This window comes from Hylobates moloch, unplaced genomic scaffold (assembly GCF_009828535.3).
Source record: "Hylobates moloch isolate HMO894 unplaced genomic scaffold, HMol_V3 SCAFFOLD_4, whole genome shotgun sequence".
Taxonomy (NCBI): Eukaryota; Metazoa; Chordata; class Mammalia; order Primates; family Hylobatidae; genus Hylobates; species Hylobates moloch.
In genome coordinates this window covers 37,140,747-37,160,721 of record NW_026652279.1, presented here as the reverse complement: position 1 = coordinate 37,160,721, position 19,975 = coordinate 37,140,747, and the positions used below count along the sequence as shown (strand labels likewise).

The window sequence follows — 19,975 nt, the reverse complement described above, 5'->3', positions numbered from 1 at the left end:
GGTGGAATCAAATTAGTGGGATGTCAACAGCAATCGAGAAAAACATAAAATAGAATGTCAGAGTGGAGCTTGTGTTTCAGTGATATATCTATTCACATGTAGTGTTCCCTGGTCAAAATATGAAATGTATTTCTTACAGAGCACTTTGGGATCTGAATCCCAGCACTTTGAGAGACTGAAGCAGGAGGATCAGTTGAGCCCAGGAGTTCAAGACAAACATAGTGAGACCATGTCTCTAAAAAAAAAAAAAAAAAAAAAAAAAATTAGCTGGGTGTGGTGGTACACACCTGTGGTCCCAGCTACTCAGCAGGCTGAGGTGGGAGGATCGCTTGAGCCAGAGAGGTAGAGGCTGCAGTGAGCCAAGATTGCACCACTGCATTCCAGCCTGGGTTTCAGAATGAGACCCTGTCTAGGGGCAGTGGAAGGTATTCCCAGGCCCTAACCCAGGCCTACTGAATCATGATGTGTGATTGAGGGGTGGAGCAAGAGAAGGAACTGCTAGAGAATCTCCATTTTATTAGCTCTCTACATGATTTTTATGTATACTCAATGCCCAACCACTGATACTGACATTTCTGAGCTTGAATTTCCTGATGTATGAGATGGAGATGATAGTACCACCTGGTTATTGTGAGGACCAACTGAATAATTAATGTAAAGGTATTTTGCTAACTGTAAAAGTACTCTAGAGATTTGAGGTGTCTCCATCCCACAAAATCCTTCTCTATATGATGTTTTTAAGGAGGATAGCACCAGGAGAGTGGGGGAGTGAAGACTGCATTTAATGGGACCAGGAGAGTTAAATGGAAAAATATTTTCTTCTGTCTCCTTCCACCTTCTACCTTCTGTCCTGCAGATTTCCTGATTTGATCCCAATGACAGTCCTATGGGGACGTGGTTAGCACAGACTCCCTGCCCTGTAACTTGTGGTGATGCATATTGCCAACATCAGTCTGATGCATTATTTTAACCTTTTCAAGCCCCCTCTGACATCGAAGTCCGTTTAGTGGAAATTTCTCACAGTCCTGAATGCTGAGCTTTTGGTCTGGTGGGACTATTAATTATCTACTCACTGTGGCATTCACTGTGTATGCCATTGGGCAGAAGCTTCCCAGAATGCATGTGAAATGGCTACACAACATATTTGGACAAGTGCATTAATATGGCCACTGGTGCAGAAAATTTGGGCCCCGAAGGCTTAAATCAGAGATGCACAGACTGAAGTTGAATTCCTGGAGGTGGTGCAGGGACTTTGCCTCCAAACTGCTTTTGGGGTGAACTTTAGAGGATAGCAGGCTACCAAGCTGGGCCTCAGCCTCCTCATTCCTTCCCTTCCCTACCTGTCACTCTGCCTCTAAGTGCAGCTGCTCTTCCAAGAGGGAGACTGTACTTAGTTCTATGAGACAAACTAATAACCGAATGGATTCTCATGGAAATATGAAGCCAGAAGAAAGGGGGGGAAGTGGGGCCAAATCCCCAAGGTGAAAAAGTGAGAAGTCTCAGCATTCAGCCAGTAGGGGTTGTTCCTGTCAACCCCTTTTATTGGTTCTGCCCCAGGATCAGTGAAGTAGGAAAATGCCAGAGTGGAGCCAAGCCAGCATGGAGCATGAGGGCTGGGCGTATGTAAAAGAAGTGGCCCATCTTTCCTTCTGATTCTTCCTCCTGGTCCCCAGTGCCTGAGCCTTTGAGGCTGTTCCCCTCCCACACAGACATTGCTTTACTTCTGCCTTTGAATTGAAGCTCCATTCTTTTTGTAGTCCTCGTAGCCTCGATTTTAGGCTGATGGCTCCAGTAAGGGGTGGGGATGGGAGGTGTTGCAGGGGTTAGAAGGAAGGAAGGTTGTCTCTTCCATCATTCCCTATCACCTAGTGAGAATCTAGTGGGAGGGGTGACTTAGAATAGATGCCCATACAATAGGAGTCTGAGGGTGGTAGTCAGGGCAGGGACAGGGCACAGGGTAGAACCCTTGGAAGGAGTAAAGGGTCATACAGGGAAGGGGTTTAACGGCACAATTAGCTGAAGCTTGACAAAGGAATAATGAGCTCTAATGAAGCAAGAGGAATTAGAATCAAAGCCCTGGTTCTGGGCAGGCTTCAGACCATGGCTACAGCTAGAAAGCCTGAGTGATTAAATAGCACTGTGCTAATTACATTTTTTTCTTGTTTTCTTTCCTGTTCTCAACTCTCCTTTTCATCTTCTGCCATCTCTCCGCCCTAAACACCATTTTTCCCCTTTATTCCCCTTCTGTTCCTCCTTACCTCTGCTCTCACACATCCTTCGTCCCCTCTCACCAACCCTCTCCCATATTTCTCCCCGCTTCCTCCATGCCCTCCTGTTCTACTCCCTCCACCACCACCCTCCAAAGCTCTCTGGCGGATGTGAGCTGACGGTGGTCCTCCAGGACTTCAGCGCAGGCCACAGCAGCGAGCTGACCATCCAGGTGGGGCAGACGGTGGAGCTGCTGGAGCGGCCCAGCGAGCGGCCCGGTTGGTGTCTGGTCCGTACGACAGAACGGAGCCCGCCCTTGGAGGGTCTGGTCCCCAGCAGCGCCCTGTGCATCTCACACTCCCGAAGCAGCGTGGAGATGGACTGCTTCTTCCCCTTGGTGAAAGGTAGGAGAACAGAGCGGGGGGCGGGAGGCACAGACCAAGGAGGCCACGAGCGCTGGCCTGACTCTAGCTGAAGACCACCATGGAAGTGACCTGTCTCACGGACCCGTTTTTACCCTGTGGGGTTTCTTTGGGACCTGACTGTGAAGTGAATGGGTTGGGAACTTGGAGAGGAAGAGCTCCTGAGTAACTGTGTGTGACTTTGGGAAAGTCATTTAGCCTTCCCAAGTCAGTTTCATCTTAGAAATGAAGGTTGAATTAAGTAACCTCTAAGATCTCTTCCAGTTTTCCCATCATATCACGCTACATTTGGAAAAGTCCTATTCTACCTTTGGCCAAATATGGCTTAGACTCATCCTTTCTCCACTGACCCACTCCCCCTCCACAGCAACTTCTGGCTGTCTGACCCCCCACCAAGTACTCACATGCTGACCTGGAGACACCAGGCACACCCAGGGAGGAGCCACAGCTGAGTCAGATCTGATCCTGCCCTCAGCCCAGCCAGGGTTTGAGGTCCATGACTCCTTTGTGTGCCTTCAACAGATAAAGTATTCTAGCCTTGGCTTTTATTGTATGTAAGCTCTGTGTTCCCTTCACATGCCTGTTTACTCACTTTTTCTCATGCCAGGGAGACTAAACTCCTCATGACAGTGTTTCTTTAGGGGTGGTCTCTGGATTAGTAATATCAGCATGCCCTGGGAACCTGTTAGAAATGCAGGTGCCAGCCTGGGCAACATAGTGAGACCCTGTCTCTACAAAAATTTAAAAATGCAAGGTGGCACATGCCTGTAGTCCCAGCTACTTGGGAGGCTGAGGCAGGAGAATCACTTGAACCCGAGAGGCTGAGGTTGCAATGAAGCTCCAGCAAGCCAAGATCATGCCACTGCACTCCAGCCTGGGCAACAGAGCGAGACTCTGTCTCAAAAAAAAAAAATTAAAAAATTAGCTGGGCAAGGTGGTGTTCACTTGTAGTCCCAACTACTCAGGGCATGGTGAGGCAGGAGGATCACTTGAGCCCAGGAGTTTGAGGCTGCAGTGAGCTATGATTGCATCGCTGCACTCCAACCTGGCTGACAGAGCAAGACCCCACCTCTAAAAATAAAAAATCAAAGTTAAAAAAAAAGCCAAGTACAGTGGCTCACACCTGTAATCCCAACACTTTGGGAGGCTGGCTTGAGGCTAGGAGTTTGAGACCAGCCTGGGCAACATAGTGAGACCCTCAGCTCTACAAAAATAAAAAATTTTAGCCAGGCATGGTGGCACACACCCATAGTCCCAGCTACTCAGTGGGGGGCTGGGGCAGGAGGATCACTTGAGCCTGGGAGGACAAGATTGCAGTAAACCATGCGCACCACTGCACTCCAGACTAGGTGACAGAGCAAGGTCCTGCCTCAAAAAGTTTTTTTTTTAATTTAATTTTAAAAAAGAAAGAAACGCAAATGATCAGAACCCCCACTCCTCCAGAGCTGGTGGGTCCCAACAGTCTGTGTTTTAACAAGGCCTCCAGGTGGCTCTGATGCACATTTGAGTTTGAGATCCACTGATTTGTGAAGTCCAAGTGGCAGAGGCCTTGCAGCCAGGCATTTTACACTGAGGAAGCCAAAGTCAGGCCTTAGTTCTGGGCTTATTTTTGTAACTGGCCAGGTAATCAGCAGCAGGGATGCCTTCTATGCAGACCTGTGCTAGATATTTCTAGGAGAGGAAGATGGGGATGAGGGTCAGCATGGAGACCTGCTGCAGGCTTCCTGATGGTTACTGTGAACTCAGAACATGTTTAAAACGCTCTGGTGTCTGGAGTGCCATCTGGTCTACCTCCAAAGCCTGACTTCCTTTCTTCCACTAGATGGCAACAGCAGGCTGCATTGTTTGTGCTGCATCCAGCCTTCCAGGGTTTTTTCCACCAGGAGAAAAATGTCAGCTAAAACCGCCGCCCTGATTCTCCTCGTGCCCTCCACTCCCAATTTAGTCATTGCCTGCTTTCCCCCCATCCTCTGAGGACTAAGGGGGGACTGTGTCGGGAAGTTGTGTGGGAATTTGAAATTACAGGCCCAAGAGGAAAATCAAGGAAACTCAGGAATCTGGTTCCGCTTGAAGTCTAGCCAAGAGAACAGGGTACACAGAAGGTAGATTGTGAGGGTAAAATGAGGTAACGGAGACAAAACACAGCAGTGCCTGGCATTCAATGCACCTTAGTTGTCACGATAAGTTTTTGCTATTATATCATTTGCCATAGATTATCCAGCAAAATAACTACACACTCCCACAAGTCCAGTTGAGAGACGCATCTGCAGAGACGAAACCAAGCACAGCAATTCATTTGCCGCAAAAGGCTAACGTTCCTTGGATCCCCAGATGTGGGTCGTTTTCATCAACAGGGACTCAGCTTCAAGGGAAGACGAGATTTCCTGACCTAGACCTGGCCTCCTAGCCTGAGGCTGGGTAAAATGTGCACTCCCTCCCTGCTGGGGCTGCCACATGTGCAACTTGGCAGGAGCAAACCCAAGGTGGAAAATCAGAGAGCAGTGTCAGAGTCAATCTGTGATCTTGAGGCGGGAGGTGGAAGCATTCAGGGTAAGAACTGCACAGGACTAGGGATTCTGTCTACTATAGGACAGATTAGTGGAGATTTAACTAAAAATAGGAGCTGAAGACCAGGAATGGAAAATAGAGGCAAGAGACAAAGCTGGGAGGGAGGCTGTCATAGAACTTTCCAGCTAACTCTGCTAACCAGCATAGCTTCTTAAAGGTACCAGCGGTGCCTATCACCCATTTCCTTGGCTCTTTTTATTTCCAGCTTGGTTCCTGTTTCCCCAAGCTTAGGCCAGTTATGCTGAGCCTTCAAATGGCAACCTGTGAGGTCTTACTATCTTCTCACCCATGTGAGCTCTGAATACAGAGGTCCCCGACTCCCAATAGTCAAGGACCTAAGTCGGCCAGGCGCAGTAGCTCACTCCTGTAATCCCAGTACTTTGGGAGGCTGAAGCAGGTGGATTGCTCAGGCTCAGGAGTTCGAGACAAGCCTGGGCAACATGGCAAAACCCTGTTTCTAAAAAAAAAAAAAAATTTAAAACTTAGCCAGGTGGGGTGGCGTGCACCTATATAGTCCCAGCTACTCGGGAGGCTGAGGTGGGAGGATCACCTGATCCCAGGAGACTGAGGCTGCCGTGAACCATGATCACGCCACTGTGCTCCAGCCTGGGTGACAGAGTAAAACCCTGTCTCAAAAAAAAAAAAAAAAAAGGACCTAAGTCTGCATTCTCCATGGAGCATTCCTTATGCCCTCAACTAGACCCCATTTGAAAGTATGTGCAGTCATGCAGATGGCCCAGGATCAAAACCCTTTCCCTCTCTCTCTGGGGTCTGCCCAGAGTGTTGGCCTTAGCTAAGACCCAATAAGCTGTTCCTTCTCTTATTCCAGCTGGCTGCCTGCTGGCAAACCGCCTTTTCTTCTCTCAGCAGTAATTTGTCTCCAGTGGGTGCTTTACCTTATAAGTTATGCACAACTAGATTGAGAATAAAATGTTCCTCTGGGGTTTGTGGAATAGGACAGAATGGTCTCATCTGGTGTCAGGAGGTTGGAATCAATTCCTTTTTCAATTCCCATAAGAGAACTGGCCCTCTTAGCATTTGCAGAGAGCACCAAGTCAGCACTCTCGCAGGCCGTGTGAAGCAGGGACTATGTGTGATGGCTAAGCACCTTGTGAGTGCTCAGGCCATGACACTCACCCCGGAAATGGGGACAAAAGAACCGCAGGATGGTTCTTGATGATCCACTAAAACAGGGTTCTCAATGGTGGCTACACGTAAGAATCATCTGGGAGCTTTTCCAAATGACAATGCCCAGACCCCACCTAGAACAAATGGAATCAGAATCTCTGGATGGGGCCTGAGGGTCAGTATTTTCAAGTGTTCCATAGGTGAATCTAAGGTGCAGTCAGGGTTAAGAACCACTGCACTAGCCCGGTCTCCTCTCTTCCAGGAGAACACTCAGGCTCAGGAAAGCAAGGTGACCTCCCCGAAGCCACAGGGAGTCTGTGGCCAAGCTGGTGCAGACCAGGGCTCCCAGCACCTGTTGGGCTTCTGGGTAGTGCTAGGGCTCCTCTCTGCCCTTCCCTCCTCTGCCTTCTGTGGGAGCAGTGGTTGGTTATTTCCTCCTGATATGTCTTGGTGTCATTCATTACGGGGTTGGTGAAAAACAATGGGGCTGTGTGACAGAATTGGGGTGGGGCTGCCTTTCCTGCTACTTTACTGCCACTCTGACATCTTAGGGCTTCTCACTGGGATTGGGCCCTCCAGCCCTAGTCCTGCCTTTCCACAGTCCCCTCTCACTTTCACAGCAGCAGGTGGTGGAGGGCAGCACCTCCCAAGAGGCAAGCCTTTGTAGCAGTGGTTTCCAACTCTGGATGCACCTTAGAAACCACCTGGAGCAGGTTTCTAAAAATACTGATGCCTCACACCCACCCGGAACAATTACTCCAGCTACCAAGGACCTGGACATCAGTATATTTTTAAGTTCTTTTGTGAAATAAAAATAAAAAGAAAAAAATTAGCTGGGCATAGTGGCATGCACCTGTAGTCCCAGCTACTCAGGAGGCTGAGATGGGAGGACTGCTTGAGCCTGAGGGTTCAAGGCTATAGTGAGCTGTGTTCACGCCACTGCACTCCAGCCTGGGCAAAAGAGTGAGACCCTATCTCAGGGGAAAAAAAAAAAAGAAGAAGAACAAACTTGGTGATTCTGATGTTCCCTTAGGGTTGAGAACCACTGCTTTGTGGACTCAGCACCCCCAGGGTGTCAAGCTTAGGAGATACTTAAAGATGTATTAGAAGGGTTGAGGGTTAATATCCAGATTATAAAAAGAACTCCTGCAACTCAACAACAACAACCAAAAACTAAATTTAAAAATGCGCAAAAGACAAACAGAAATTTCTCCAAAGAAGATATGCAAGTGACCGATAAGTACATGAAAAGATATTCAACATCACTAATTATTGCTAGAAAAATAATAATCAAAACAACAATAACATGTCACTGCAAAGGATGGCTATTGTTTAAAATGTGCACACACAAAATAACAAGTGTTATGAGGCTGTGGAGAAATTGGAACCCTTGTATGCTGCTGGTGGGAATGCAAAATGGTACAGCTGCCATGGAAAACAGTATGGGATTCCTCAAAAAAGTAAAAATAAGTTTATCGTATCATCTAGCAATCCAACATCTGAGTATATATCCAAAGGAATTGAAAGCAAGGACACAAACAGAAACTTGTACACCCATGCTCATAGCAGCATTATTCACAACAGTCAAAAGGTGAAAGCAACCCCAGTGTCCAGCAACAGGTGAATTGAATATATACATACAATGGGATACTCTTCAGCCTTAGAAAGTTAGGAAATTCTAACACATGCCACAACATGAATGAACCTTGAGGACATTAGGATAAGTGAAATAAGCCAGACACAAAAGGACAAATACTATATGATTCCATTTAAATGAAATACCTTGAGTAGTCAACTTTTTAGAGGTAGAGAGAATGATGATTGCCAGGGGCTGGAGGGAATAGGGAATTAGTGCCTGTTAGGTACAGAGTTTCAGTTTTGCAAGATGAAAAATGCTCTGGAGACGGATGGTGATGACGGTTGCATGACAATGTGAATGGACTTAATGCCACTGAACTGTACACTTAAAAATGGTGAGAATGGCTTTTTAAAACGTATTGTTCCTGGGTACTTCTGCCCCAGGCTCCAATAACCAGTCTAGGTTCTTCTGTACCTGGCTGTACAGGACACCTGTGTTCCTTTTCCTGTGCACTTTCTTCCCTGGCTGGGGCTGAGGGTCTGGAGAAGCTGTAAGGAAATACCTCTCTGCTTATGAAACCAAGCCCAAGGCTTCCCCCGTGAGCCTCAGAAGCAGATGCTCTAGAGGAGAGGGGCAGTGGCCCATGGCACCCCTGACTTGCTCTTGAGGAGTCCTGTCCCTGGGGGCCTCCTGATGATTTCTGCTGTTACCACCTACCTGGCCTCAGGAACAGCTTACCCATGCTGTGGAAGGTGGTGGAGAACAGTGGATAAAACTTGGGCTCTGAAGGCAATTACCATCAACAGCCTGAGAGTGCTGGGCAAGTTTGATACTGTCAACCTGTGTTAAGTGTGTCACCAACTCAGAAAAATACCTAACATTTACGGAGCTTTACCATGGGCCAGGTTCCGGGTTGTTTTAATGCTAATAGCAATAATATTTTCCTCATCTTACAGATAAAGACACTGAGTCTTAAACAGATTAGGTAGCATGCTCAAAGTCACATAGCTGACAAGCAGTGGGCCTAAATTTGAACCCACGCCTGTCCATTTCCCAAGGTCTCACTTTACCACTGTGTTCTACACCCTCCCAAGTCTGAAAGCCTTTGAGACAGGCACTTTATTCTCCCATCTGACTTGGCTTGTTAGCCAGTCTAGCTGAATCTAAAGAGCATCAACCCCATTATAGTTACACATACCCACTTTCCCACTCTCCCTCTCACCTCTGGCCCCAAATGCCCCACTCTCTAGGTGGAGTGGCAGCAATCAGAGACAGATTTTGTCCTGTGGGTGCTTTGCCAACTAATAAGATTCTGATGTCCTCAGCTGGAGCTGAATGACTCCAAGGAGCACTCTGGACAGCAGGCTGAGCTTAGTCCAACTCTGATAGCGGCCTGCCAACCCCTGGTGCTGGTCCAACCTGTCCAACAGATTGTCTGCAGGATGGAAGTCCCCTGAACTTTCTGCTGCCAGGAGCCAAAACGCCAAAAAGTTCAGGCTCCTCTGCCTACTAGGAGAGTCCTCCAAAGGTCTTTCTCTTCCTCTTACTTTTCAGTATAATTCTGCATTAGGAGCCCTACCCTTGGGTTTTTCATTTATTCCATAATGCCTAACATGGCTTCATTATGAGAGGCTAAAAAAATAATTGGAGGATGAATATTCCCTAAACATTTCCTTTCAGGTACGAAGTGACATGTTACAAATTGCAGCTTGCTGATTTACTTCATCCTACAATCCTCAATTGCAGGATTGAAGTACGATCCTTCAATCCTCTTCATTTGTATAAGATTGTACTTGTAATTGACTAGATGTGAGGTAGTCATTTGAGATTCAGAACTCACTTCCTCATAGAAGCAAAAGTATACATGGGAGTATGATCAATGAAGGTGAGAACAGGTTTCCACACTAGCCCACAACATTTTCCTTTATATTAGCATAGCTGAATTACACTATGTTTGCAATGAAAAGGTGTGGTATGGTGTTTTTAAAAATTATAATACTGTTGGGTAAGAATAGCTGAAACCCAAAAATAATGCATTTGAATAAGAAATGTAATTTATTTGAGTACTGATACTTTTTGAAGAAAAGTGTGTTTAAACATAGATGGAGAGAGTCTAAAAGGAGCTCCTTGACATTTTTCAGAATTATAAAAAGTTAGAGTTGAAACTTACTCTTTTTATAACTGGATAAAACTGGTTCTTGATTAATTTCACTCCAGAACATTGGCTTCTTTTGGCTCCTGGGGTCTTAGAATTGAAAAGCAGGTGAAAGGTGTTCTAGCTCACTCTCTTTCCTAATACAAGAAACCCCTTCCACAATGCCCTTGACAAGTGGTCAGCTAAGCATTACTTGAGCACTTCTAGGGACTGGGAGCTTATTACTTCTAGAGCCTGTTGGATTTTAGTGCAATTCTAAGGGCTAGAATATTCCTCATATATAGCACTGAAATCCAAACACTTTCTACCCACGTCTCCTTCTATTCTCCCCCGTCTGAGCCCCGAGTGTAAATCCACCAGTGCTAATTATTATTCTCCCTCTCCTTCTGATCTGTATCTAGAAGAAAGTAATACAATTTGCAGATAAAATGTTAAACACTTCTTTCCTAAGCTATACAAGCCTAGCAATTTCTCCATAAATCCTTTTATTAAACGCTTAGAGCAGAACAAAATGTTTTTAATTAAATTCAACAATCCTGACTTGTTTAAAGTGATTGTTTGTGTTTATGGATTAATAGTCCTTTCCGACATCCTTGGATTTGAGAACTTCACAGTCCGTCCTTACCCTTGAACTTTGGGCATCCCCTGGTTTCTCACTCACAGACACCTGATCTGTTGTCCTCTCTGGGCGTAGAGCTTAGAGGCAAGTGCCTTCCACTCTGAGACTCTCTACAGGCTGGCCTTTTTTCCTAGCTATTCCCTACAGTCATTCATATTGTCATTTGTTCTAAAGTAGCATTTTTATTACCTTTTATTCATGTCTTCCTGAATTACCTCTAGGATCCTTTCCACTTCTAAAAATGTCTGTTTTTTTCTCTCTGCATCAGGTAATTACCTTTGTTAATTTAAAGGGATTAACCAAAGTATCCTGTGTTTATTATTTTTTTTATTTTTTATTTTGGAGACACAGGGTCTCACTCTATTGCCCAGGCTGGAGTGCAGTGGCAAGTAGCTGGGATCACAGGTGCTTGCCACCATCCCTAGCTAATTTTTGTATTTTTTTGTAGAGATGAGGTTTCACCACGTTGCCCAGGCTGGTCTAGAACTCCTGAGCTCAAGCAATCTGCCTGCCTTGGCCTACCAAAGTGCTGGGATTACAGGTGTGAACCACTGTGCCCAGCCAAAGTATCCTATTTTTGATGCATATAGGCATAGCATAAATATCTTCATTTTGAGGTCCAGTTTTTTAGTTTGGGGTGTATGAAATCTCCATTTTTGTAGCAAAAAATGGTTGAGACTGGGTGCAGTGGTTCACATCTTTAACCCCAGCACTTTGGGAGGCCAAGGCAGGTGGATCACTTGGGTTCAGGAGTTCTAGACCAGACTGGGCAACATGGTGAAACTCCATCTCTACCAAAAATACAAAAAATTAGCTGGGCATGGTGGCATGTGCCTGTGGTCCCAGCTGCTGGGGGTGGGGGTGGGGGAAGGGCTGCAGTGGGAAGGGAGGCGGAGGTTGCAGTGAGCCTAGATTGTGCCACTGCACTCCAGTCTGGGTGACCAAGCAAGACCCCATCTCAAAAAAAAAAAAAAAAACAAGTTGAATGTCAGCAATTTCAATTCCAAATGGCCCAGCCTAATGTATTGTAATCTACTGTTTTTTTCCTTAAAAGGGTACTGGCAAATCTTTGAAAACGGAAGAGAATTTAGTTCTCAGGGAATCAGATGGGGTGGGAAGAGGACAGGGTATGGAATGAGAAGCCACTTATTTTGAGTAGAATGTCACTTAATCTTCCTGGATTTAGCTTCCACATTTATGCAAAAGGAAGCTGATAAAAATGCCTATGTAACAAACAGAGTTGCTGGGAGGCTCAAGGGTGGAAATGTTAAGTAAAAGTGATTTTTAAACTGTGAGGTTGGTTTTATTATTATGTGCACAGGCTGATTGTTTAGGATAAAACAAAAGTTGTCTGTGGCTTTATCTCAGTATGCAGTAGACTATAAAAAGATGGTCTGTCTGTAATCCCAACACTTTCAGAGGTTGAGGCAGGAGAACCACTTGAGCCCAGGAGTTCCAGACCAGCCTGGGCAACAGAGTGAGACCCCGTCTCTAGGAAAAATTTTTAAAAAGCTGGGCATGTTAGTGAGTGCCTATAGCCTCGGCCACTTGGAGGGTTGAGGTAAGAGGATCACTTGAGCCCAGGAGGTCGAGCCTGCAGTGAGCTGTGGTTGAGCCAATGCACTCCAGCCTGGGCAACAGAGCAAGACCCTGTCTCCAAAAAAATGTCTTGGGGTGGAAGACCTGAGTCTGAATCCTGGCCACTGGCTAGATGATGACCTTGGGTAAGACACTTAAAAATCTATGAAATAAGCCAGATGTGATCACACACCTGTGGTCCTAGCTGCCTGGGACGGGAGAGAGGATGGCTTGAGTTCAATGCTGCAGTGAGCTATGATTGCACAACTGCACTCCAGCCTAAGCAATGGAGCAAGACTCTGTTTCTAAAAATTCTAATTTTAAAAAATCTGTGAAATTGATTAATAGCACTTAAACTCCAACAAGGTAGACTTTGCAGCCCAGTATGCCCCAATTAATGTGAAGTTCCCTGCCTGCTCTTTGTCTAAGTTCTGATACCTCTATAGGGCTGAGTACAGGGTGTTTCCAGCCTGAATCATCCCCAGCATTGTTCAAGGGGTCAGGGTTCTCTTTCTAGTTTCCATTGGTTTTCTTTTTTCTTTTTTTTTTTCCCAGACAGGGTCTCATTCTATCGCCCAGGCTGGAGTTCAGTGGCATGATCAGGCCTCACTGCAGCCTTGACCTCCCAGGTTCAAGTGATCCTTCTGCCTCAGCAACCCCCAAGTAGCTGGGACTACAAGTGTGAGCCATTGCACCTCCATAGGTTTTCAGAGGCCCCAGCATAACCTCCTGTCTGCACTGGCTCCCTTCCCTCAGTCTCTATTCCTAACCTACCCTGGGTCCTTTCCACAGTCCACCAACAGCAGGTCCATCTAGCTCCGTGATTTCCCAAGAAATAATGGCTTAATCCTCTCATAACTTTCTTTTGACTTTAACCCAGAGGATTGATATAATATTTGATATATTTGAGCTAAAAATTCAAGTTTTTCCTTAGCTTGTACCTCTGGCACCTCTCCATGACCTATTCTCTGTCATTAATTCTGTGGTACTTGAAGGTAACATTTGGGCCACATTATGGAGATGGGCTGACCTGTGTGATGGGGGTTGTGCTGACACTGTGAGTGTTGGGTGTATATGAGAGGACCACTCTTTAATTCAAAGAAGGGTAGGACAGAGAGGAGTTTCGTGGAAACTGCCTCAGGCCTACTTTGTTCTTGTTGAGATGTCCTGCCTGTGGCTACATCCATCTAATACTATTTAGGACATGAAAGGGCTTAGAATCAAAGCCTCAAATAGGAACGTGTCAGGCCAGGCCACATCCTTCTCTAAATACAACTCAGTGTCATGCTGCCTCCAAGTAGAACTGAAGCAGGAAGACCCAGGTGTCCAGGCAAAGAGCTGGTCTCTCTGGGTCCCTCTGCAGAGATCCTGCATTTTTCCTTTTTGTAGCCAGCCTGCTGGCTTATGTTAAATGCCAATTTCAACAGCATGTTTTCATGCCTGCTGGTGCCCACTGTAAATCTGTGACATCTACATGATGATAATGCCCCTTATCATCCAGAGGTGAAGTCTCTTTGGAGCCACATGAACCAGCTGATGGAGCTCAGAGCTAAAATGAGAGCCTCAGGATTTGATCCCAGAGAAGAAAGGTTGCCACTGACTGCTTTCTGAGAAGAAGCTGGAGATGATAGAGAGGAGGTTACCCCAGCAAACAGAATGTTCCCCCAGAGGAAAGAGGATGCAGTTTTCTTGCTTACAGCTAGCTAAGCTGAAAGCACTTTCCCCCAGAAGAACACGGGGACCCAGGAATGACATGCACTGAATGTGACCTGGGGAAAAGAGAAGGCAAGGCAGTGGTCTGGACAATCTTGGGATGTGCCCATCCTGTCTGCTCAGGGAAGGGCAGAGATGGGAGGCCTTCAAAAGCCTTGAGGAGCAGCCCTTGCAGGCCACAGCTCTAGGAGCCCTCAGCAACAGGATTCTGCAGGACAGAGCAGTCAGCACCCTCCTCTCACCGCCACACTGCATTCCCTGTGTCACTTGCTCCTTGAGAACAACTCCTCACCGAGGATCTATGTGGGGGTGAAACTGCAGCCTTAACCCAAACCCTGCAAACAAGCGTCAGAAGTCTTTCCATTTACTACTAATTGCCATTCTGAATACCAGCCCTCTGCCCTATAGGCAGTTATTGAACAGCCTGCCCCTTTCTTTGCCCTCGTGGTAGGACTGGGTTGTCTTGTTTTCTCCCCATGTCCACTAACCCCAGCCATAATCTTGATTCTGAGATTGTGCCCACTTGTCTTACTTTCCACATGGCCCTCTAGGCTACAGGAAGTCTGGCTCCTCACCTTTGTACACAGGAGGGTGAATAGATAATTGCCGTTGCTTGCCCCCAGCTGCAGGGATGTGGCCCAGGCTGAAGACCCGTCTCAGCTCAGAATGTTCCAGTGTCTCCTGTCTCATTTCGAGTAAAGTGAAGTCCTTTCTGTGACTGCAAAGAGGCTCCACAAAACCTGTTCTGGAGCCTATTCTCTGACTTCATCTCCTATATATTCATTTCCTGTTGCTGCTGTAACAAATGACCATGAACATGGTGGCTTCAAACAACAACACAAACTTATTATCGTACAGTTCTGTGGGTTGGAAATGCAACATGAGTCCCCATGGGCTAAAATCGCAGTTTCAGCAATCAGGGCCACATTCCTTTTTGTAGGCTGTTAGGGAAAAGCTGTTTCTTGCCTCTTCCAGCTTCCAGAGACCACCACACTTTCTCCATCTTCAAAGCCAGCAATGTTGCATCTTTCTGATCCTCCTTCCATAGTAATCTTTCCCCTGGGCCACAGTGGGAAAGGTTCTCTGCTTTTAAGAACACCCACGATTACACTGTCTTCACCAGAATGATCCAGCATAATCCCCCTACCTCAAGGTCCCTAATGGAATCACATTTGCCATATAAGGTAACATATTTATAGGTTCTGGAGATGAGGATGTGGACATCTTTGAGGGATGTTATTTTGTCTACCATTCACCTGACCAGCCTGCCTCACTGAGCCATTCACCAACCAAGCCACGCATACGCTCACCTCAGGGCCTGACCTTTTGTTCCCTCTGCTTGGAACACGCCAGATACCCCAGATCCTCAGATACCTGGATGTCTTGCTGTCACACTTCCTTAGAGAGGTCTTCCCTAACTCCCACCCTCTCCCATCACAGTATACTCCCTTCTCTGTTTTACTTTTCTTCATTGCATTTATCACTACCTGACATATTTGTTAATATTCCTCTGCAAATCCCCCCTACCAATACAGGGATTTTGTCTATTGTGTTCATTGCCCTATCCCCAGCATCTAAAACAGTGGCTGCCATGTAAGAAGTTCTCAGTAAATATTTATAGAAAGGAGGGACGGATCATGCATCAAGGACCTCTGCAGAGTTCTTATGTGAAAGACCGGCTCAGCATGTAGAACGGTAGAGGAAACTGGCTTAAGCTTTAGCAGGAGGACCTGAGGATGGGAATGGGGAATCATGTTCTGATGCTAGGAGTCCTGACTGAGGAAGTCTTCTCTGGGGATGTATGGGTTAAGCACCTCTCATTTATTTGGACTGGTTGAAGGATGAGCAGGTCATTATCCACATTCCATTATTGGCAGATGTACATCTTTCTATTATTGGAAATCCTCAATAAACTCACCTGAGTTACATCAAGACAAAATCCACTTTCCATTTGACTCATCAGAAACCTCTTCACCGTACCCCGTGAATCTACATGCTGCTGCAGCTGCTATTTGTGCCTGTAGGAGGGAAGGTGGCATTGGCAGAATTAAAATGCCATCCCGCATAGTGGACGCTTAGCAATCATAAGTTTACTTTAATTGAAACTCAGAGTGATAGACTGGCACTTTTACTGCCCTACTTTGGGAACACTTTGACCTACTTAGAGGTAAACATTTTTGGAAGTGGATAAAACCTGGAGTGGTTTGTTTTTAGCAACTCCAGCTGCAGCCATCTTTCACTTTGATAAATAGCTCATCTGCCCCTGAGCTCAGGCCAGCTCAGGCGGCTGCTCAGTACAGATATCCAGGAACCTGTCCTTGTTGCCAGCAGCTCTTCCTCTCTGTCATCACAGAAGAGGAATGTTGGCCATTCTGGGGAGACATCTGTGTCCTCTCAGTATGGCCTGAACCACCCTCCTACCTTGAACCTGGTTCAGACCAGAAAGTGATCAGTAATACTTCCTGGAAAAAAAAAAAGAGGGTGGCTGCAGGCTGAGCTGGGGCCTCTCTTAAGGATAAGTGAGACAGCTAGAAAGAGGCAAACAGGTGTCAGGTGGGCAAGTGCAGAGGAACACATTTAAAGGTCAATAGGTGAAGACATATGGACTGAGCTCAGTAATGGTTCAGTCATTAGAGTCCAGGAGCTGTCTGTCACCAAGTGGATGATGGTACCCATGGGACCAGCAGTGGTGCAGTGGTTAGACCACACTAAACAGCGATAAGAAGAGATTACTATGCGTGATTCTGGCAAGCACAATTTTTCTGTACACATTACTGTTAAAATAACACATATTACCTGGGAATAGGTACCCACATAGATATTATACGCTTTTGAAAAAAACATATTTTGGCTGGACACAGTGGCTCATGCCTGTAGTCTCAGCACTTTGGGAGGCTGAGGTAGGATGATTGCTTGAGGCCAAGGGTTCAAGACCAGCCTGGGCAATGTAGTGAGACCCCCATCTCTATAAAACGAAAAAATTAGGCAGGTGTGGTGGTGCATACCTGTAGTCCCAGCTACTTGAAAGACTGAGGTGGGAGCCCATGATTTTGAGGTTACAGTGAGCTCTGATTATGCCACTGCACTTTAGCCTGGATGTCAGAGCAAGACCCTGCCTCAAAAAAAAAACAAAAAACCCACCATATTTGGAGTTCAAATTAAATATAGAAGCAATGTACACATTGTACCTCCTCTCTCTAATTGAAGTGTTTCTGGTTACTGATGACTATTGTCTCAATTCCTCTTTTTCACATAAAGAAGAAACCCCTACTTTATGTCCAGTACTATTCTGTTTCCATTTCTTTTTTCTGCCACAGAAAATTAAACCAACTTCTGCTAGAATTCACCCTGTTCTTCTTTGTCTTTTCTCAGGGAACAGGCCTTATTTACATTTTCCTTATAAACTCCCATATATAGGTTAGCTTAGTGACTTACAAATAGTAAATGTTCTAAGACCAATTATTTGTTGAATAAATGATTAGTACTTGGAAAGAATCTTAGATGTTTAGGCCACAGCCACAAATGGAGGCCAGGGCTTGGTAATTTGAGAACATTGATTAGCCATCCTGGTATTAGCAATCAGGCAGTTCATAGATCAGAAATCTACACAGGGAAGATGAGAATTAAGGAACCTGCAGTTAGCAACCAGGGAGCATGGCAGGCAGTGGAATAATGGGTCAAGGGACCGATTGTCAGAGTTTGAGAAAGTAAAACCATTTATGTCCAAGTGTTTCCTAAACTCTACAGTGCAGGAACTCATCCACAGTGTGAGTGGCCTTGGGCCCTAAAGTCGGTGGTTCTCCGCTATGACTTCACATTGAAATCCTCTGCAGAGCTTTTTAAAACGCATAGATTTCCAGCCTGACCAACATGGTGAAACCCCATCTCTGCTAAAAATACAAAAAAATTAGCCGGGCGTGGTGGCAGATGCCCGTAATCCCATCTACTTGGGAGGCTGAGGCAGAAAAATCACTTGAACCTGGGAGGCAGAGGTTTCAGTGAGCACTCCAGCCTGGGCAAAAAGAGCGAGACTCTGTCTCAAAAGAAAAGAAAAGAAACAAAAAAGAAATGCCTATCACAAAGAGTTCAATAATGATGACCTCTGCAGAGCTTTTTAAAACGCATAGATTGGCTGGGCGTGGTGATGATTGCCTGTAGTCCCAGGTACTCGGGAGGCTGAGGCAGGAGAATCACTTGAACCTGGGAGGCGGAGGTTGCAGTGAGCCAAGATGTGCCCCTGCACTCCAGCCTGGGTGACAGAGCGAGACTCCATCTAAAAAAAAAAAACCAAACCTATAGAATCCAAATCTGGGGGTGAGTGCTACAGGTAAGAACCCCTGTGGGGAAAGGAGAGCAAGGGAATGGTTGGAGTGGAGTTAAAGAGATCAGGGCCTGGCCTCTGCACTCACCAGTGTTCACGGCTCACTGAGCCTATGTTCTATAAAAGGTCTCAGTACTTGTCACAGTAAGAAGGGTCTCCTATGAATCTCTAGGCCTGAATTGGGGCATGGTTGCTCTTCCTTCTGTCTCTGTCCTGAGCTCTAAGAAATGTGGAGAAATAATTGTGATTTAGTAAAATTCTATTCCTGTCCATCTGAAGAGAATAACCCTAAAGGAAAAAAAAATGGACATATGTCTGTTGGTGGAAGAGACAGATGCCTGAGGTCATGGTCCAGTGTTACTGAAGGCTGTGGTTAATGTGGAGGGAGAGGCAGTCACACTGGTGCCTGATATCAGGCCTGGCATTGTGGTACACCTGGCCTACTACATCTGCAGGCTGATACCAGAAATTCTTTGGGGTTCACTGTTGTTGGAAATGAGGGTGGGACATAAAGTGGTCACATAGGTAGGCAGAAAGCCTTATTCATGTAAAATGGACTTAGGCTGCAGGTATCACTGAAGACAAAGTCTGCCAAAAATATAAATGAGACTCAGCCACCTAGTTGAAAAGTAAGACTATTGTAAATATATTGCTTATAGCTCAGGAGTTTTTAGCCTGAACTTTGGGAGTGGGTGGGTAGGTATGTGAAAACCCTGAAATAATAAGACATTCAACTGGCTTACACAAAAAGGAATGTATAAGCGAGGGGCTGGCACAAGTAAAGTCCAGGAATAAAGCTTTAGGAAGAAGCCTCTCTAGCTATTCAAATGATATCACGGGAAACCTACCTCTCTTTTCTCTCTCTCTCATCTTTTCCCTGTGTTGGCTTCATTCTCAGAGAGCTTCTTCCCATATTGTTATAGCAAAATACCTCCAGCTGCTTTAGGCTAACATCCCATCAACTTAGAAATCTTGTAGAAAGAGATTGCTGTTTTCTCAGATGTTCTTGCTAAGATTGCAGGGTTTATGCTCATTGCATAAACTCGAGTCATGTGCTAAATCTGAACCAATCCCTGTGGCTGCCTGGCCACACCCAGGTCATGGGCTTATCTTTGGAGTAGAGGGTGGACAAGGGGAAGATGTCAGCCACATCCAGAAACATGGCCTCAGAAGGAAGGAGGGCTGGTTCCTCAAAGACAAGTCAAGGTGCTGTTACAAAAAGAAGGTGCACAAATGCCAAATGGGCAAGGAAAATGTCCGAATCTCGAGTAGGTCTCTGTGTGTTTCTGTACCAACAACATCAGCATCACCTGGGAACTTGTAGCAGTGCAAATTCTCAGGCCCCACCCCAGACCTACTAAATCAGCAACTCTGGGAGTGAAGCCTAATAATCTGTGTTTTAGCACACCTTCCAGGTGATTCTGATATATACTCGAGTTTGAGAACCATCATACTGCACCAGTGGTTTTCAAACTATGCTGCATATTACAAACACCTGGAGAACTTTTAAAATACTTGTGCCCAGTTGCACCCAAAGTCAGTTGATCTAAAACTCAGGGTGTGTGTGTGGGGGGCGGGGAGGGGAGACTCAGGCAGCAATAGCCTCAAACTTGGTTCCACCCCAGAGCCTAAAAAATACTAATGCCTAATATTTTTAAATGCTTCCCTCCTGATTCTTATCAGC

The 19,975-nt window shown here is 45.9% G+C and overlaps 1 protein-coding gene across 11 annotated transcripts in view; it reads left to right on the top strand.

Annotated features, from left to right (window-relative positions):
• KALRN (kalirin RhoGEF kinase) overlaps positions 1–19,975 on the top strand; it is a 695,573-nt gene that overhangs the window by 525,141 nt on the left and 150,457 nt on the right. For all 11 annotated transcript variants that reach the window (XM_032149952.2, XM_032149957.2, XM_032149956.2 and 8 more), the window contains exon 34: positions 2,366–2,612. In XM_032149952.2, the coding sequence (XP_032005843.1) occupies positions 2,366–2,612 (247 nt within the window). The remainder of the gene's footprint in view (positions 1–2,365; positions 2,613–19,975) is intronic.